General features: G+C 40.7%; 1 protein-coding gene across 2 annotated transcripts in view; it reads right to left on the reverse strand.

The window, feature by feature from the left end:
* Nucleotides 1–4,164: 4,164 nt before the first annotated feature.
* Nucleotides 4,165–20,438, reverse strand: part of chst12a (carbohydrate (chondroitin 4) sulfotransferase 12a) — a 36,749-nt gene continuing 20,475 nt past the window's right edge. For both annotated transcript variants that reach the window (XM_028455238.1, XM_028455239.1), the window contains 3 exons: nucleotides 13,862–14,014; nucleotides 12,161–12,340; nucleotides 4,165–4,977 (listed from right to left, as the gene is read on the reverse strand). In XM_028455238.1, the coding sequence (XP_028311039.1) occupies nucleotides 4,429–4,977; nucleotides 12,161–12,340; nucleotides 13,862–14,014 (882 nt within the window). In that variant the 3' untranslated portion in view covers nucleotides 4,165–4,428. The remainder of the gene's footprint in view (nucleotides 4,978–12,160; nucleotides 12,341–13,861; nucleotides 14,015–20,438) is intronic.

A 20,438-nucleotide genomic window follows, 5' to 3' on the forward strand; every position in this document is an offset into this window, starting at 1 on the left:
GGACTTTAAAGTATGAATGATCATGGTACCATGATGAAGAAGAAGAAGAAGAAAAAAAAAAAAGAAGAAGAAGAAAAAAAAGAAGAAAAAGAAGAAGAAAAAGAAAAAGAAGAAAAAGAAGAAGAAAAAAAAAGAAGAAAAAGAAAAAGAAGAAAAAGAAAAAGAAGAAAAAGAAGAAAAAGAAAAAGAAAAAGAAAAAGAAAAAAAATAGAAGAAAAAGAAAAAGAAGAAGAAGAGAGACACAAATCTCAGCAAAACGAATTTAAAAAAGAAAAGACGGAGATGTGATGGACCAGGAACTGGATGGACAGACGTGGTCAGTCCAGACTGTCAGTTCTATACTGTTTGCACATGCTCAGTGTGAGCGTTTAAGGTAAGTTTGTGGCACTGCTTCATCTGTGAGGTTCATCTCTAGGAGCAACTGGATTTATAACTAGTTTGATTTTCTTGCATTAATCGCTTCTTGTGACCATTTACTGTATACTACACGATGTATACTACACCATGTATACTACACCATGTATACTACACCATGTATACTACACCATGTACACTACACCATATATACTACACCATGTACACTACACCATGTACACTACACCATATATACTACACCATGTATACTACACCATATACACTACACCATGTACACTACACCATATATACTACACCATATATACTACACCATGTACACTACACCATGTACACTACACCATGTATACTACACCATGTATACTACACCATGTATACTACACCATATACACTACACCATGTACACTACACCATATATACTACACCATGTATACTACACCATGTATACTACACCATGTATACTACACCATGTATACTACACCATGTACACTACACCATATATACTACACCATATATACTACACCATGTATACTACACCATGTACACTACACCATGTATACTACACCATATATACTACACCATGTATACTACACCATGTATACTACACCATGTATACTACACCATATACACTACACCATGTACACTACACCATGTATACTACACCATGTATACTACACCATGTATACTACACCATGTATACTACACCATGTATGCTACACCATGTACGCTACACCATGTACACTACACCATGTACACTACACCATGTACACTACACCATGTATACTACACCAGGTATACTACACCAGGTATACTACACCATGTATACTACACCATGTATACTACACCATGTATACTACACCATGTATACTACACCATGTATACTACACCATGTATACTACACCATGTATACTACACCATGTATACTACACCATGTATACTACACCATGTAAACTACACCATGTATACTACACCATGTATACTACACCATGTATACTACACCATGTATACTACACCATGTATACTACACCATATATACTACACCATGTACACTACACCATGTATACTACACCATGTATACTACACCATGTATACTACACCATGTATACTACACCATATTTACTACACCATGTACACTACACCATGTATACTACACCATGTACTGTATAATACACCATATATACTACACCATGTATACTACACCACATATACTACATCATATATACTACACCATGTACTGTATACTACACCATATATACCACACCATATACACTACACCATGTATACTACACCATGTATAATACACCATGTATAATACACCATGTACTGTATAATACACCATGTATACTACACCATGTATAATACACCATGTACTGTATAATACACCATGTATAATACACCATGTACTGCATAATACACCATGTATACTACACCATGTATAATACACCATGTACTGTATAATACACCATGTATAATACACCATGTACTGTATAATACACCATGTATAATACACCATGTACTGCATAATACACCATGTATACTACACCATGTATAATACACCATGTATAATAAACCATGTATAATACACTATGTACTGTATAATACACCATGTACTGTATACTACACCATGTATAATACACCATGTACTGTATACTACACCATGTATAATACACCATGTACTGTATAATACACCATGTACTGTATAATACACCATGTATAATACACCATGTATAATACACCATGTACTGTATACTACACCATGTATAATACACCATGTACTGTATAATACACCATGTATAATACACCATGTTTAATACACCATGTATAATACACCATGTACTGTATAATACACCATGTACTGTATAATACACCATGTACTGCATAATACACCATGTACTGTATAATACACCATGTATAATACACCATGTACTGTATAATACACCATGTACTGTATAATACACCATGTATAATACACCATGTACTGTATAATACACCATGTACTGTATAATACACCATGTATAATACACCATGTACTGTATAATACACCATGTATAATACACCATGTATACTACACCATGTACTGTATAATACACCATGTATACTACACCATGTATATTACACCAGGTATAATACACCATGTATAATACACCAGGTATAATACACCATGTATAATACACCAGGTATAATACACCATGTATATTACACCATGTATAATACACCATGTACTGCATAATACACCAGGTATAATACACCATGTATAATACACCAGGTATAATACACCATGTATAATACACCAGGTATAATACACCATGTATAATACACCAGGTATAATACACCAGGTATAATACACCAGGTATAATACACCATGTATATTACACCATGTATAATACACCATGTATAATACACCATGTATAATACACCATGTATAATACACCAGGTATAATACACCATGTATAATACACCATGTATAATACACCATGTATAATACACCATGTATAATACACCAGGTATAATACACCATGTATAATACACCAGGTATAATACACCAGGTATAATACACCATGTATATTACACCATGTATAATACACCATGTATAATACACCAGGTATAATACACCAGGTATAATACACCAGGTATAATACACCAGGTATAATACACCATGTATAATACACCAGGTATAATACACCATGTATAATACACCAGGTATAATACACCAGGTATAATACACCAGGTATAATACACCATGTATATTACACCATGTATAATACACCATGTATAATACACCATGTACTGCATAATACACCAGGTATAATACACCAGGTATAATACACCAGGTATAATACACCATGTATAATACACCAGGTATAATACACCAGGTATAATACACCAGGTATAATACACCAACCATGTATAATACACCATGTATAATACACCATGTATATTACACCAGTCTCGGCCAGATCCCAAAAATAGACACATGAGAAAAATGGTTTCCAAACAAACCAACAATCTCAGTGTATGTATGCCACGCCTTTAGAGGAGATTTAGGGCTTTATGTTTATTTTTATGAGGTTTATGTTCTCTGAATTCTCATTTTAAATAAGTTATCTTGTGCCATTTTTCTTGACTTTCATCCCACGTACAAAAAGGTAAAAAAAAACAATATTTTCAGGAATTATGCTAAACTTTTACATTTAGATTATTTTAAGGCAATATCAACGAGAATGAGAGAAATTAAAAACGAAACTCTAAATCTTTGTTCTCCTTCCTTTTGTCGCTGCAGCTATTTCTAAATGATCCGACTGTGGCATTCATGGCCTTTTCTGTTCTTTAGCTTCACTGGAGAATCATGACATCAAAGCTGTTTTGATCACAACTTCAAAGTATTCATCACACACAACGACTGGACCAAGTCCAATGTGCTTTTCTTTGGGCTTCAAACCAGAGTTCTAGATTGACTTTAACTTTGTGGAACAGGGTTCTGCTTGTACCGTTAGTGTGTTAATGTCAGAAAGGAACTGATGTGCTTCTCGTGAGAACTGTGATGTTAAAAGAATAGCATCTGAGGGATACTCTATACAATGCGACAGGTCGGTGCAGGGTTGGGCTCAATTATAATTCTAATTGCGTAATTACAATTATGATATAATTATAATTAAAATCGTAATTGAAAAAATATGTTGCTGCTGTAATCATAGTTCAAATGTAATTGACTTGATAAATTGTGTATTTTACAGCTGATTTAAGACGTTATCATAAGAGATGCTAACAGAAAGCTAACTTTGTATTGGGTTATTTATTAAAGGTTCAGTAATTGTGATTAATTGAATTTGAACTTTAGTAATTGAAAACAAAATTGTAATTGTTTTCAGGGAGAAATCAAACGCAGGTCAACGTAATCATAAATGAGTTGTAATTTAACATTGATAATTGAAGATGTAATTATAATTGACAAATGTAATTGAGCCCAACCCTGGTTCGGTGTCATTGGAGTGAAATTATATTTCCGTGCGTTAAAAAAGAGCTTTTGTTGCTATTTCAGCTTTGTGGAAAAGCGAGTCACTCGTTGAGGATGGACTCCGGCCTCTCGTACCCAAACAGCCTGAAGTCGGGCTCATACAGCTTGTACAGCTGCCTGCGCGCCTCCACAGGCACCGTGCTGAACCAGTCCGACTCCCAGCTGCTGGCTGTCAGGTTCCTGCTGGAGGTGGGGAACTCCACCACGTTGTCAACACGCAGCTGACGCAGTAGATGCTCGGCATCCTCCTCCGCTGTCTCCAAGTGGCCCACAAAGTCGTACTGGATTTGGCACGGGTGGCACAGTCGATACACCTGCCGCCAGTGCTCGTTGTAGGGCATGTCCTTCTCCGTCTGCGGGTCCAGGAGGTACTGGATGAAGTGGGGGAACGTGGGGTGGATGCCCACTGTGAAAGCCTCGTCCACAGTTGATGGAGGTGTTGGCTGGTTGCCGTAGCGACGTAGCATGACCTGTGCAAAGCGCCGGTAGAAGTCCTCGTTGCGCATCTCAAATTTGTTGCGATAGGCGGAGATGAGACGCACAAAGGGATCCCTCACAAACAGGAACTTTGTGTACTTCTTCAGCTTCACCTTTAACAGTGAATTACAGTTAGATTAATGCACAGCAACATCATCCCCCTACTGAGAACCTGGTCAAAGATAAAACCATGTAGAAACTAATGAAGCTTTGCTAGAAAAACAATTAAAGAGTAACTAAACCCCAAGACCACTTTTTCTGCTGAATACAGACGTATTTGGGTATGAAGTAGTGCTGTTGATTGATCCTGGTCCAACTCTCAACCTTTTAGTTAAAGTATTTCAATTTGGCATATTTAGTTGTAAAATGTCAGAGTGATTTTTGCTATTGGCTGAAAACAAGATCATGTGACGTTTTGGCAGAAGTGACAAATAACGAAGTACAAATACTTCATTACTGTACTTAAAGGGGCAGTATTATGAAAAAATCACAATATTAGTTTTACTACAGTGATATGCATTCCTTTAGCCTCTTTCAGAGGGACAAAGTTGAACGGACAAGTTGGATTTTTCTCGCGTTGTGACGTCACATCGCAGAATCTCCTCCTCCTGACAATCCTGGCTCCTCCTACCCTATAATAATGTGAGCTCCTCCCTCTCAAGCTACATCACAGCTAAAACAAACAGCTGTTTAATATATAATATACATAATACTTTATTGTCATATATGTAAAGCTACATACACTAAATGTGTTCTCTTTATTCAACCCTTCCCTGAGCAGCAGTGGGCAGCCACGGTGTAGAACCCAGGGAGCAGTTCCATTTTTAGTATCCGTTATACCACCTCGTTTTGCCTTTGACTTGATCTGACGTGTTTGTGACCCAATGCGATGCAGCAGTTGGACAAAACAGTCGACTATCACCTTAAATTGACTATTTATGTAATAAATAGTACAGAGGAGGAGCGATGTAGCAGCTGAAACAGCTGACTGACTCTGCTGCTGCAGCACACACACACACACCCTGAAACAGTGTTTGTTTGACACAATAGCCTCCTAAATATCCATGTGTTTTACTGTAATGTGCAGTTTTTTGCAGAAAACAATAACAAGAGTGTGTGGATAGTAAAAGAAAATCGCAAGTGATCAGCTGTTGTGTGGAGTCAGCGTCGACAGACATGCCTACTCATAAATATGCATAAGTAGGTCCCAAAACTGCCTTTTTTTAAAACTGCTAAGAAAGTGACTTTTCAGAGGCTAAAACTCTCGAAAATGGGCGAGTTTGGGAAAATAAACCTCAAATACTATGTTTTTGGGGTTCTTAGAACAAATGGAGATACTGGACTTTTAAGTAGTTTTTTTGGTATCTGTACTTTACTTGAGTGTTGATTTTTTTGGTCAACTTTTACTCCTTACTTTTTAAACAAATATCTGTACTTTCTACTCCTTACATTTAAAATTGAGCTTGTTACATTTAAGACCTTTGAAGATGATGTTATGACGTATAAAGGAGCAAACCAACAACCACAAAGCTGGAGGAGTCCTGTATCAGTTTTCTACAAATGTAAAACTCAAAGGGTTTTATTGAACATTTACACTTTTTTTCATGACACATTTTATTTTCAAATGTTATTTATCGTGAGTGCTAAATTCTCCAGGTGTTCAAAGGGAACAGATTTAACTTGTTTCCATGTATCAGTTTTCTACATGTTCTTAAAAAATTAAAAGATATGGAATTTGCTCATTTAAAAAATGTTTTATTACTGAAGGGATTTAGTTTACTTTTTAACTTTTACAGTACATTTAAGTACATTTAGTAGCATGTACTTTCTTTATTTTTACTCAAGTAAGGGAACAACTACAATACTTTTACTTTTCCCAGAGTCAAGTATCTAAACTTTTACTTGAGTACTTGTCATGAGTCTGCTTAGTTAGTTATGGTTTACCTCCTTATTCACTCCCTGTTCCTTGATTTTGCCTGTTCCTGTCCATGTTTTCCTGCCTGCCCAGTTTTCCTGCTCTCCACAGCTGCTCCTCATTCCCTCGTCAAGTTGGAGGAGGTTACTTATACTCCCTCTGTTCTGTCAGTCTCTTGCTAGATTGTCAACCTGTGAAGAGAGACTTTCAAGCTCATTGAAATTATTGAGAGTTCCTGATTCTGATTGCAAAGTGGGGAATCTGTGTTCCTTTAATAAACAAATCCGATTGGGGAATATTTCAGTTATCCTCCTTGTTTTGTTTGGGGCCCGTTTATTCAATCTGTTAGATATTTCAGTTTCTTCCTACTCCTTCTGTATACCTGTGATAGTACAATCTAGCCACGCTATGAACTCAGCATCACAGAAGGAAAGCCCAATGGAGCGGCTAGACAGACTAGAGAAGTGTATGGAGCAACATCAGGCTCAGTTACAATCTGCTACTTCTGATGTTCGGCAGTCGGCTGCAGCTAATGATCAAACCATTGCTACTCTGTCTGCTCAGATCCAACAGCTGGCAGTTACTGTCACTCAGTTAATCACTGCTGTTGATCCCAATCCTGCACCAGCTCCGCCCTCTGCTGATCTTGCCCCTCCATTACCAGTCTCTGAACCTCGAGTGGGTACCCCAGAGCGCTATGGTGGTGACCCTGAAGGATGTAATCCTATTCTGACAAACTGCTCCATACTCTTTGCCCTACAACCACATACATTTTCCACCGAGAGGGCTAAGGTGGCTTTTGCCATAAATCATCTGACTGAAAGGGCTCGGTTGTGGGGAACGGCTAAGTGGGAGCGACAGACACCTGCTTGTTCTTCCTTCCAGGCCTTTGCGGATGAACTCCGTAAAGTTTTCGGTGAAACCTCTTTAGGTCCGGACGCAGGGGGAGGTCTACTAGGGATGCGACAAGGGGCCCGCACTGTTTCTGATTATTCTATTGAATTCCGGACCCGAGCCCTTCAGAGCCAGTGGAATGCCGCTGCCCAAACGGATGCTTACCTCCTGGGTCTGAATGACTACATCAAAGATGAGCTGGTTTCACATGACCTTCCCTCATCTCTTGATAAATTGATTGAGCTTGCCACCAGATTGGATCATCGTATCCAAGCCCGACGGCAAAAAAAGAGGCACAGAATTCCTGAGCGACTTCCTGTTCCACGACCACGTCCTCCAGTAGATGTAAACCACTTTCCGGCTCCTCACGATGGTGGTCCCGAGCCTATCCAGGTGGGCCGAACCAGTCTTTCGCCAGAGGAGCGAGAACATCGTCGCCAGAGAAATCTCTGCCTTTACTGTGGAAAGCCCGGCCATTACGTTTTCAGATGTCCGGTAAAAGGGGCACGCTCATCAGTAGAAAGGGGAGTACTGATGAGTCTTTCCTCCACACCATCCCCTATCAAACGACCCCACTTCCAGGCTCGCCTGGTGCTCAAACGTGGTACTCACACCCTGGCTACTTTGATAGATTCAGGCTCTGATATTTGCCTTTTGGATGAAAACCTGGCCCAACAATTGGAGATTGAAAGTGTTCCTCTTCCAGCATCTGTTCCTGCTAATGCTCTGGACGGCAGACTCCTGGGTACTTCTCCGACATAACCCGCATATCGATTGGTCTACGGGTTCCTTTATTAGTTGGAGTCCGTATTGCCATCAGATCTGCCTGAAACAAGCGATACCAGCACCAGGCGTGCCCATTGGTTCACACAACCAGTTCATCCCCTTACAGGTGACGAAGAAACGAGCGTCCGCTAACAAAAAGAATCAAAAACCTTGTGAGTTTTACAACGCGGCTCAAACGGTGGCAAAGAACGAGTCATTGAAATGTGCGACGCAGCCACCGTCGGCTCTCTGCCAATCACAGGCCAGTAAACCCAGTCACGCTCTCACCGGTTCCGAAGTGGTTTCCAGGACGAAGGAGGTGGCGACGCACACTCCGCCTCGGCACAACAACAACGCAGCAGCGGCAGGCCACACCCCTGGCTCCGCCTCCAAAAGGAAACAGAGGAAGTTGGCCGTCAACTTTGAAGCAGCGAAAGTGAACGAAATGGAGAACTCCAGACAGAACGACTTCTCTGGGGAAGAACTGATGGAATTCAACGATAGGATGTTGGAGAGTGAAGAAGAGGAACAAGAACCCGAGACAATCCTGTCCAGCTCCCACATGGTTGCCAGCCTCACATGGGACGTGGAGTAACGGGTCAAAGCTGCTCTGGAGGACAGTCCGGGACCCAGCACTTGCCCTGACAATCTTCTCTTTGTTCCTCAGCAGCTCCAGTCGAATGTTCTGCAATGGGCCCACAGTTCTAAACTCACATGTCACCCTGGTATCCAGCGGACTAAGGAGTTCCTGCGGCAACGGTTTTGGTGGGGTTCCCTGGATGAAGACACCAGGGATTTTGTCAAATCCTGTCCTGTATGTAATCAGTCAAAACCTACACACCAAGCACCTGCTGGACATCTTCATTCCCTACCTGTTCCTCATCGACCTTGGTCCCATATATCCCTTGACTTTGTTACCGGCTTACCTGCTTCTGACGGATACACCACCATCCTGACAGTCGTAGATCGTTTTAGTAAGATGGCTCATTTCATTCCTCTTCCTAAACTTCCGTCGGCGAAGGAGACCGCCCAAATTATGTTGCTAAATGTTTTTCGCCTGCACGGACTACCTACTGATATTGTCCACAATTCACCTCCATTTTCTGGCGGGAGTTCTGTTCGCTTCTAGGGGCCACTGTCAGCTTGTCTTCAGGTTACCATCCTCAATCAAATGACCAAACCGAAAGAATTAACCAACAGATGGAAACCATTTTGCGTTGTATGGCTTCCAAGAGCCCGTCCTCCTGGTCCCAACAGTTACTGTGGGTCGAGTACTCGCATAACACTCTGCAAAGTACGACCACAGGCCTTTCACCTTTTCAATGTGCGTATGGGTATCAGCCACCCTTATTTCCGTCCCAAGAGAAAGAAGCGTCTTGTCCATCTGTTCAGGCCTTCATCAAACGCTGCTACAGAACCTGGAAACTGGCACGGAAAGCCCTGCTCCGGTCAGCACATCGTTACTCTGCTTCTGCGAATCGCCGCCGCTCTGAGGCTCCTGTATACCAAGTAGGCCAGATGGTTTGGCTTTCCACAAAGGATCTCCCTCTTAGAGTTGAGTCCAAGAAACTCGCTCCAAGATTTATTGGCCCTTTTGAAGTTGAGAAGGTGGTTACCCAGGGCCATGCGCATTATTGCCACTTTCCATGTCTCGAAAGTTAAACCTGTCCATGAAAGTCCTCTTGCTCCAACCCTACCTCCTCCACCACCAACGCGTCTGATTGATGGGGAACCTGCTTACACGGTCCGACGCCTTCTCCGTTCCAGGCGCCGTGGCAGAGGACTCCAATACCTAATCGACTGGGGGGGGTATGGTCCTGAGGAGCGATGTTGGGTACCTGCCAGGTTTATCTTGGACCCGCGTCTCATTCGAGCTTTCGATGAACAACATCCGGACCAACCTTCGGCGGCCGTCACTGCTTCTGGCCAATCTGCTTCTGGGGTGCCTTCTGTCCTTCCTCCTGCGGCCTTGGATGACCAGCTGGACAACAGTGGTTCTGTGGAGGAATCGAGTGGTGGTTCTTCTGTCTGTTCGGAAGGGGGGTCTGGGCATTCTGAGGAGTTCTGAACCTCCACCGGGTTCCCCTCCTCCCTCCCGGTGTGGTGGTTGCTGTTGGGACGGCAGGAGCCGTCCCTTGAGAGGGGGGATCTGTCATGAGTCTGCTTAGTTAGTTATGGTTTACCTCCTTATTCACTCCCTGTTCCTTGATTTTGCCTGTTCCTGTCCATGTTTTCCTGCCTGCCCAGTTTTCCTGCTCTCCACAGCTGCTCCTCATTCCCTCGTCAAGTTGGAGGAGGTTACTTATACTCCCTCTGTTCTGTCAGTCTCTTGCTAGATGGTCAACCTGTGAAGAGAGACTTTCAAGCTCATTGAAATTATTGAGAGTTCCTGATTCTGATTGCAAAGTGGGGAATCTGTGTTCCTTTAATAAACAAATCCGATTGGGGAATATTTCAGTTATCCTCCTTGTTTTGTTTGGGGCCCGTTTATTCAATCTGTTAGATATTTCAGTTTCTTCCTACTCCTTCCTGCGTTGCATTTGAGTTCTTCTGTATACCTGTGATAGTACTGAAGACTAGTACTTTTGCCACCTCTGTGTTTAGGGACCATCTTGCAACACAAACAAGCACTGTTAGCCCCGCCCCTTTTAGAAAAACTAGCACCTATGGGCTCTACAATCTGTGGTGAGTGGGAGTGATTGAGAGAAGAGTGAATAGAGAGGAATATTGAGTAATGAGTAGCTAGTTAGCGTAGCATAGATTGTTCACAGTGGGCGTGTCTTAACTGCCCCAAGAGCTCCGCCCATCATCAAGGCATTTTTTGATTTCCCTCCAAGTGGCAGGACAGGAGAAAGCAGGTGTTTAGTTACTCTTTAAAAAACCATGCTTGGGAAAAGATGGTCTTTTCTTTCTTTCTGAACTTAATAAAGTCAACATTAAGGTGCAGCTCGGCCTGGGCAATATATCGAGATTTTGATTTTGGCAATACAGAAAATTCAATCTTGTTTTTTTTTTTGTTTTTTTTTAATATATAGCATATTTTGGATTAAATTGTAATAAATTGTATTAAAAAAAAGTGTCACATATTGTGCAGCTGGTTGTTAATAAATGTGCCTGTGTGACATTTTCCATCAGCAAATTAAACCCTGAATTGTATTTCTGGTCGGACTTTATTTCATTAAAATATCGAGATTTATATCGTTTAGCACTATTTAGAGAGAAAATATTGAGAAATGGGTTTTAATCCGTAATGCCCAGTCCTAGGTACAGCTATACTTTTTTACAAGTGAAATTCCTCAATCCATAACCTAAAGTGAAGAAAGCAGATAATTGGTAACAGAGGAAAAGAGGATTATAACTTTTCTTTTTCATGGAGTTTAAAAACACCCAAACATTACTCGGGTGATTTTTCTTCTGCTTTAGAAATAACTTTTAATCTGCAGAAGATTATGTAGCATTAATACTGTGCATTATCAAAGCTGAAAACAAGGCAGTTCATTCCCGTCACGCTGTTCTCAAGGGTTATGGAGATGTCAGTTACTTTACCACAGGCAGATTCACAACACACTGCAGAGTTAAAGATGCAAAGCTCTGCATCAGAGAGACATGACAGCTTCGACTTTTCAACCCACACTCATCCATAATCATAAAGCACTTTTTTTAATATTTGTTCTATAAATAGAACAATGTAACACTGATTAAAGAGTAAAACCTCCACACACCTTCATGAGATGCTTGGCAAACTTGCCGTATCGTTTCCAGAACTTGTTGAAGGTGAAGTGCATGCTGCTGTTGTGGACCAGGTCCCTGGGAATGGCCAGTGGGTCTCTCTGTGGGACCCCGTCCCGTAACATGCTCTCACTGAGAATGATCATGATGCGCTTCCAGTTACTGCACGCCACCTGTGGGGAGCAGAGACCACCGGGGGGGGGGTCCATTATGATTAGGGTCCGAAGTCCCAGAATGGAGCAAAGGAACCTATTGTTTTTGCTTTTATTTATTTAATTTTATTTTATCCTAAATTTGACCCCCTGAACACGCATGAAGTCTCACAAATTAGCATGCACCACAGAACTGGTCAAAAATTTGATAATTTGGTGCATTGGAAAAAAATCAGTAAAAAAATGCACGCGTAAATGCTTTTGCTAAATTAAAGCTATTGCTACGTTAATGCTATTCCTAGGTGCTAATGCCAGGTTATTGCTAATGCTATCCCTAGGTGCTTATGCCAGGTTATTGCTAATGCTATTCCTAGGTGCTAATGCCAGGTTATTGCTAATGCTATTCCTAGGTGCTAATGCCAGGTTATTGCTAATGCTATTCCTAGGTGCTAATGCCAGGTTATTGCTAATGCTAGGCTAATACTAATGTTGATGCTAATGCAAGGCTAATGCTATTGCTAGGCTAATGCTATTGCAAGGCTAATGCTATTGCTAGGCTAATGCTATTGCAAGGCTAATGCTAAAACCAGGTTATGCTAGACTAACACTAATGTTAGCCCATTGCTAATGCTGATGATAGGCTAATGCCATTGCTCGGTTAATTCTATTGCTACAGCATTTTAAATGGAATATCTCAGCTCTTTTTTCACAAATTTGCTACAAATTTGCTCAGACCAAACCCTAATCCCCAATATTGGGAAACACAAGCTTTGGTTGCTGGCCCCAGCCACTTCTTTGGACCCTACGACGCCCTTTGCGGCTTTAATTGTAATTGCGCTGTCGTAATTGTAATTTAGATTAGATAATTGACATTGTAATTGTAGTTGCCATGAAAATGCTATAAAAATCGTCAATTATAATTTAACGCAAAACTGGGGAACCATGTTACAGTTCTATGCACAGTTCTACACATACTGTAGTTAATAATTATTTAAATATGTTTCATATCAAGCTTTACCACATTTTACCATTTAAAATATATAAATCGAGGGGTATACTGACACAAAAAAGGTTCAGATGCCTCAACCAAAAATATTAAAACCTATATTGTCATTGATTAGGAAGTCTAACAAGGTAACAAATAGATAGGAAATACATTAGATGATAGATATTAGTTTTTAGTGTATTTTACAGCTGATTTAGGACCTGTTATCATTGAGATGCTAACAGAAAGCTAACACAAGAGGAAGCTTATTTTATTAGGTTAATTATTTCAGGCTCAGTAATTGTGATTCACTGTAATTTAATTTTAGTAATTGAGAATGTAATTGTAATTGACTTTCAGAGGACAAAAAATAATTGTAATTAAATTGTAATTGAAAAAAATCCTTGTCACTGTAATCGTAATTGAAATGTAGATAAACGTGGGTATTGAAAATGTAATTGTAACTGAAAAATGTAATTGACCCCGACCCTGGAGACAACACACATCATACAAATACGATCAATCCATTTGTTCCACATCAGTCTCACACCTCTCACCTTGGGAACATAACAGTAGATGACTCCATGTCGATCATCAACGATCAGGTGATCCAACTCCTTGTTGGGAATGTCATCAAATGAGCGGTTTTTGCCAGGAAATGCAATGCTGTCATTGGCACACATCTCCTGGAGTAACTTTCGCCGCTGCTCCTGTAAATTCCATCGTATGCACAGAAGATAAACATGTGATCACAGCATCAGTGAGGACCAACTCTATAATGGGTCCATTAGAGCGATATGTAACCCGAAATGTTATAATGAAAATCATTTAATAAAACCTTAATTGTTACAACTGGTCAATAATGTAACAAACGTTCTGGGCTCAAAACGTAAAAACTTATAGCTTTTTTATATAAACCAGTGATGCACTGAAAAACCAGCCACGTTTCTCACTGAAACAAGCTGAAAAAACAGGAAGTTGTGTGTGCGCTTCAGAGGTGACAACTAACAAAGTACAAATACTCTGTTACCATACTTAAGTTGTTTTTTCTGGTATCTGTAATTTACTTGAGTATTTCTTTTTTTGCCGACTTCTTACTTTTTTAAACAAATATCTGTATAAATACAAATACTGTTCAATATGCGTTACATTAATGCTCACTGGACTTTAAACTTTTTTTTTCCATGATCCCTTTGCACATTTTGTGTTTGAATTCTACTTTATATATGGGTAACAGCTTCTCATATTTTATTTAAGTACTTGTTATTTAGCCTTGTTTTTTCTTTTGCATCAATACACCAAGACAACTTCCTCATATCTGTAAATGTACATGGCAATAAAAAACAATTCTGATTCTGTACTTTTTACGTTTCATTTTAAAAACGAGCTCGTTACTTTTAAGTCCTTCGAAGATGACATCTCGACGTAAAAAGGCGCTAACAAAACAAAAATGTTAAACTCAAAGTTGCTCAGAGACTACTGTATTTACAAATAGTATCTATAATGAGTGCTAAATTATCCAGGTGTTCGTAAAGGGTAACAGATTTTATTTATTTCCATGTACCAGTAAGTTCTTAAAAAAATTAAATATATGAAATTTGCTGGTTTAAAACCCTGTCTTATTATTGAAGGGACATTTGTTTTACTTTTTTTACGTCAGTACATTTAGTAGTATGTACTTTTTACTTTTACTCAAGTAAGGGAGAAACTTCTTCTAGTAGTTGATTCCTCTGGCGCTCTTGTCTTGTCCGCAAACTCACGGAGCATCTGTATTTCAATACATCTGAATAAATGTAATAAATACCCCAACGTCTGCTTTTTATGAGGCGAGATAACCGAAGCCTGAGATTTTGCTGAAATTTACGGATATCTCCCGAATATAATGTCAATGTGCTGCATATTGCGTAACATTCGCTCATATTGTTTTCAACATGGCGGTCACTAAGAATAAAAGTAGGCACTGGACGCAAGAAGAAACCTTAAAATGAATAAAAAGATAAATAAAAATGCGTCCCGGAAACAAAACAAACATCATGCATCAGATCCCGCCCATTTCTGTCCAAATCACAGAGAGGCCTATTTGCATTGGATTAGTATTATCACAGGACCTCGGCGTTCAGCAAAATATAGTCGGTCATTTGCGGGGGAATTTTTACTTTACAAATTACTGATGGGGCTGATTCGCACGGGATTAACATCACAATTAGAACAAATCGCATGTGGTCCCTAGGTAAAACTAATCCCATGCAAATAGGGCTTTAGACACTGTAGCTACGTGTGGCCCTCGTCAACAGGGACCACACGGCATCAGAATCTGGTTTCAGAGACTGTCAGCACACGTTTCACAGAGATCCTCTGATCTCCATCACATCTGTACTTGGCCCGTGATATAAAGATCATTACTTGGATGAGATTAAAGCAGCACGCACAATAATGCAACATCAAAGCCCACAGAGCGTGTGCGCTCTGGTACTTCAACACACTTTGTGTTTTAATGAGAACATATTTAATTTGACTCTCTTCCAGCAGCCTAATCAGTTAAGCCTGGAAAATATTATTTAATGTACGAGTGGGGACAAGTTAAACATTTTATTTTATGCATTTATTAATCAATTAATGTCAGTGCTAAATAAATATTTTCATATTTTAATTGATTTATTCTTTAAAGCATTAATATTAATTTATACAATTGCAATGTTTTAATTTTAGTGAGGTGAGCACACATTCAGAGCCAGAAATGGAATAGAACTAATAATGTGCACAATAAGTTATTTCAGTGTTTTGATTTTCAGCCTTGGTTTTTTTATTTTCGGTTTTGGACAAGAATTTAGGTGCATCCCTAAAGGCTGTTTTATGCTTTACGCGTCCATGAGTTCCGCATGGCTCCGTGCGTGCAAATGACTCTATGCGGAAACATTTCCGCATAGAGCGCCTCCACATTTTTCTAACTACACGGAAAAGCCGCACGGATAATCATGGCGGCCTTCAGCGTCTTCAGACCTGTCCTCAATCTCCTCATTTGTGATTTGTCTCCTACTTTTAGTGGTGGTAAGTGTTTTTATTGTTGTTCTTTACTTATAGCAAGAGGTAGACAACTTTTATCACAGCGGGGCCACAAAAATGCATTTGTTTGATCAGAGGGTCACATGATCAACATTAATGTCAGCATTTAAAATAATGAGTGATCTGAGCATTAATACAGGAAAGAACAAAGAGTTTTTCCGTCATTCTGTGTATGTTTGTTGTCTTGCTCATTAGGAGCATACATTTTAGTAAAAGTATTTTCATTTTGCGTATTTAGCTGTAAAATGTCAGATATACTGGCCTCTAAGGGTTGAACGTCGCTATTACAACTGAACTTTGCTATTGGCTGAAAGGGATTGTTCTTGATTCCTCTGCATAATCACTTTTACTGTTGGCCCCGCCTCTCCTATAAAACCTGAGAGCAGGGAGAGGGTTTCCCCCAATCACAGCCCTCAGTGAGTATTGATTTAAAGGCAATGAGGAAATCTACTGTGTTCCGTGTGCTGATGTTTTAGACTCTGAGTTTCTATAAAGAGCACAGTCTGGTTCAGAGGGTTCATTATGCTATGTGTTTATTTACACACACTTCATGCTATGTGTGTATTTACACACACTTCATGCTACAGTATGTGTGTATTTACAGACACTTCATGCTACAGTATGTGTGTATTTACAGACACTTCATGCTACAGTATGTGTGTATTTACAGACACTTCATGCTATGTGTGTATTTACAGACACTTCATGCTATGTGTGTATTTACACACACTTCATGCTATGTGTGTATTTACAGACACTTCATGCTATGAGTGTATTCCCGTCTGTCTTGTGGACGTGTGTCCGTATTATCGCTATGTGCGCGAGAGCAGGGTTGTTTGCCCCTGAGTGTAGTCTGTAAGGCTGTGTGTGAGGTTCACGTTGTGATTGTGTGGTAGTAGTGACATATTTCAGCTTATGAACTCGCTATGTGTGTGTGTGTACAGACACATCATTCTGTGTATTACTGTCTGTTTCTGCAAACAGTGGTATGGGGTGACAGAGTGGGAGTGTCTTACTGCTACAGCAGTAACGCTCACAATCAATTCACTTTTTGAATTTCCCTCCTAGTAGCAGGTCAGCAGAAAGCAGGGGTTTAGTTACTCTTTAATGGATAACCAAAAAGCACGGCCCCCCATCGTGCAGACCTTAGGGTGTGAGTAGGTAGTTTGAGTTGCGAGACCGGATGCGTCTGGAGCTGGTTTTGTTGGGGTTAAAAGTTCTTTCAGGCAGGATGGGGTGTTGCCATGGATGCACTGGTGGGTGAGAAAGGAGATTTTATGTTGGATTCTGTATTGAATGGGAAGCCAGTTAAGGGATTTCAGGATTGAAGTAATGCGATGAAATTCACGCACTCTGATTTGAGCGTATTGGAGCTTTTGAAGGAAGTGAGAAGTGTGTTGCATTAGTCCAGCCTGGAGGAGACAAAGTAGGGCCCTATAAAATCTGTTTTATTTTTTCCAAATTCTGTTTTCCACCAGAAATATTTATAATTTTTTTAAAGAAAACATTAGTTTTTAACTCCTGTGAGGAAACAAAGAAAATACTAATAAATGAAAAAAAAAAAACATCATAATTAAACAAAAGTGTATGTCAAAAATAAAGTAAGTCTGAATAACTTCTGTTGTAGATTTGACAGACAATGGGACAGACCTGACTCCAACCCCCCTCACACCTCTGACCAGCCTCACTCCAACACCTTCACCCCCCACATCAAAGCTACAGTTTCACCCCAGCTGCCTACAGAGGCTCTCTCCCCTATCTCCCCCCCTCCTCCCCCCCTCCTACAGAGACACCTTTCTCCATCAAAGAGAGAGATGTGAATAGACTTTTCAGGAGACAAAACCCCCGTAAGGCTTGTGGACCGGACTCTGTCTCTCCCTCTACCTTAAAGCACTGTGCTGATCAGCTGTCTCCAGTGTTCACAGACATTTTTAACACCTCACTGGAGACATGCACCGTACCAGCCTGTTTTAACACTAGCATGCCCAAGGTTTTCTTACTCCTGTTGCCCTGCCCAGAGGCCGCCAAATGACACTCATTTGCAACTCAGTGGGCCACCTCTCTTATGTAAATAAAGCCTTTCGATCGGAATGTGCAGCTGGGCAGTGACAAACTTTGGGGGTTGGTGTAAATGATGGCCAGTGTTGAGAAACCAGTTTCTCCCAGGTAGATGTTTGTTAATCCAAATAACATTATATGGAATTATTGGATAAGAATGGCCAAATTAATATGAGCCATGTGTGTTGTGATCAATTAATAAACCACAATAAATAAAATTAGAAAAAGAAAAACAGCATTAACAGTATTCACTATTTACCTTTATTGTTTTTGTGCTTATAAATCAAATGTATTGTTGCTATTTATGGTAAAGCGAGATTTCCGAGTGTGAAAAGGACTGTTTGAGTTCTCACTTTAAAAAGGTAAATTCACGAGGTCCACCATTCACTAACCAGGTCCATAATTATTTTATTAAGCTATTATTTTACAAATTTGAAGAAAGTGCACAAGATGCACAAAGAATCAATGCTTCAACAGGGAAAAACAATCTCAATCTCTGTTTACACCATCAGTTATGCTGACATTATCCCTCTTAACCTTTGACCCAATGCGGAAGTACAAAGCCGGACAAGTTTGGTATCAAGTTCTGGGTGGCATGTGACCGTAAATCCAAGTATGTGTGCAAAATCATCCCATATCTTGGCAAAGACCCCAGTCGTCCACCTGGGGAGAGATTGTCTGAAAATGTGGTGATGAAGCTTATGGAACCGTTTATGGACAAAGGAAGAACTGTTACAACCGACAATTTTTTCCCTTCATTGTCACTAGCACGTCGACTGCACAGCCGGAAGACCACCCTCCTTGGCACAGTCAATAAGAATCGCCGGGAGCTTCCAGATTCAGCTAAAAAGAATTTGGCCCGTGAGGAATTCAGCACACAAGTGTTTTCAACCTCTGGTGCCACACTGACTGTTTATGTGCCCAAACGAAAGAAGACTGTCTGCCTCCTCAGTAGCGTGCACAGCGTGGTGGAGACTGAGGCTACTCGGAAAAAAAAAGCCGAACACAGTCACCAACTACAACAGCATGAAATGCGGTGTGGATGTCATGGACCAGATGGTTCGAAAGTACACCGTGCGTTCAGGAACACGGCGTTGGCCAGTCGCTGTGTTTTACAACATGATTGACATTGCAGCGCTGAACGCACATGTGCTTTATCAGGCATGCACTGGGGTCAAGGAGAGAAGGGTGGACTTCTTGCTGGAGCTTGCAAATGAGCTTGCCCAGTCTCATATGGCAGCCAAGGAGGTGAATGAGCAAAACCTTCAGCAACAACCACCCACACCTGATGTGGGGAAAAGGGCATTGTGCCAGGTGAAGTGTTGCTGCAGGAAAAACCGTGCCACCAAGCGTTGTATGTATTGTGACAAGTTTGCTTGTGGCAAATGCATAAAGGAGGTGTGGCAGTGCCAGAATTGTTCACAAAATCTTTAATAAATAAATTTCACCAAGAATGCAAACAAACTGTGTTGACGTCTCACGATTACTACTTACTACTTTCTATCGCAAAAGTTGAAATATAAGTTGCAACCTCTATGTAGCTGCTGTATGGGAAACACAAAGGAGAATACAAAAGGTCTTTGTGTCCTGAAACCAACCCAGCCACCCCCCCACCCTAGCTGAGGGGGGAGTAGTGGCCTCAGTAACATAACAATGGTCACAAGCTGAGTTGTTCACACCCGCCATCTGACACCAGCTTGGACTTTATAGGTATAGGTGTCAAATGACACCACTCTGGTCATGCTAGTGTTAAGGCCTCCACCATCGTTCCTGTCCCTAAAAAGCTGAGGATCACAGGACTTAATGACTACAGACCCATCGCTCTGACATCTGTAGTCATGAAGTCCTTTGAACGCCTCATGCTCTCCCACATCAAGGACATCACCGACCCCCACCTGGACCCCCTGCAGTTTGCCTATAGATCCAACAGGTCCGTAGACGATGCTGTAAACCTGGCTCTCCACTTCATCCTCCAGCACCTGGACTCCCCAGGCTCCTACGCCAGGATCCTGT

Source organism: Gouania willdenowi, chromosome 8 (assembly GCF_900634775.1).
Source record: "Gouania willdenowi chromosome 8, fGouWil2.1, whole genome shotgun sequence".
NCBI lineage: Eukaryota > Metazoa > Chordata > Actinopteri > Blenniiformes > Gobiesocidae > Gouania > Gouania willdenowi.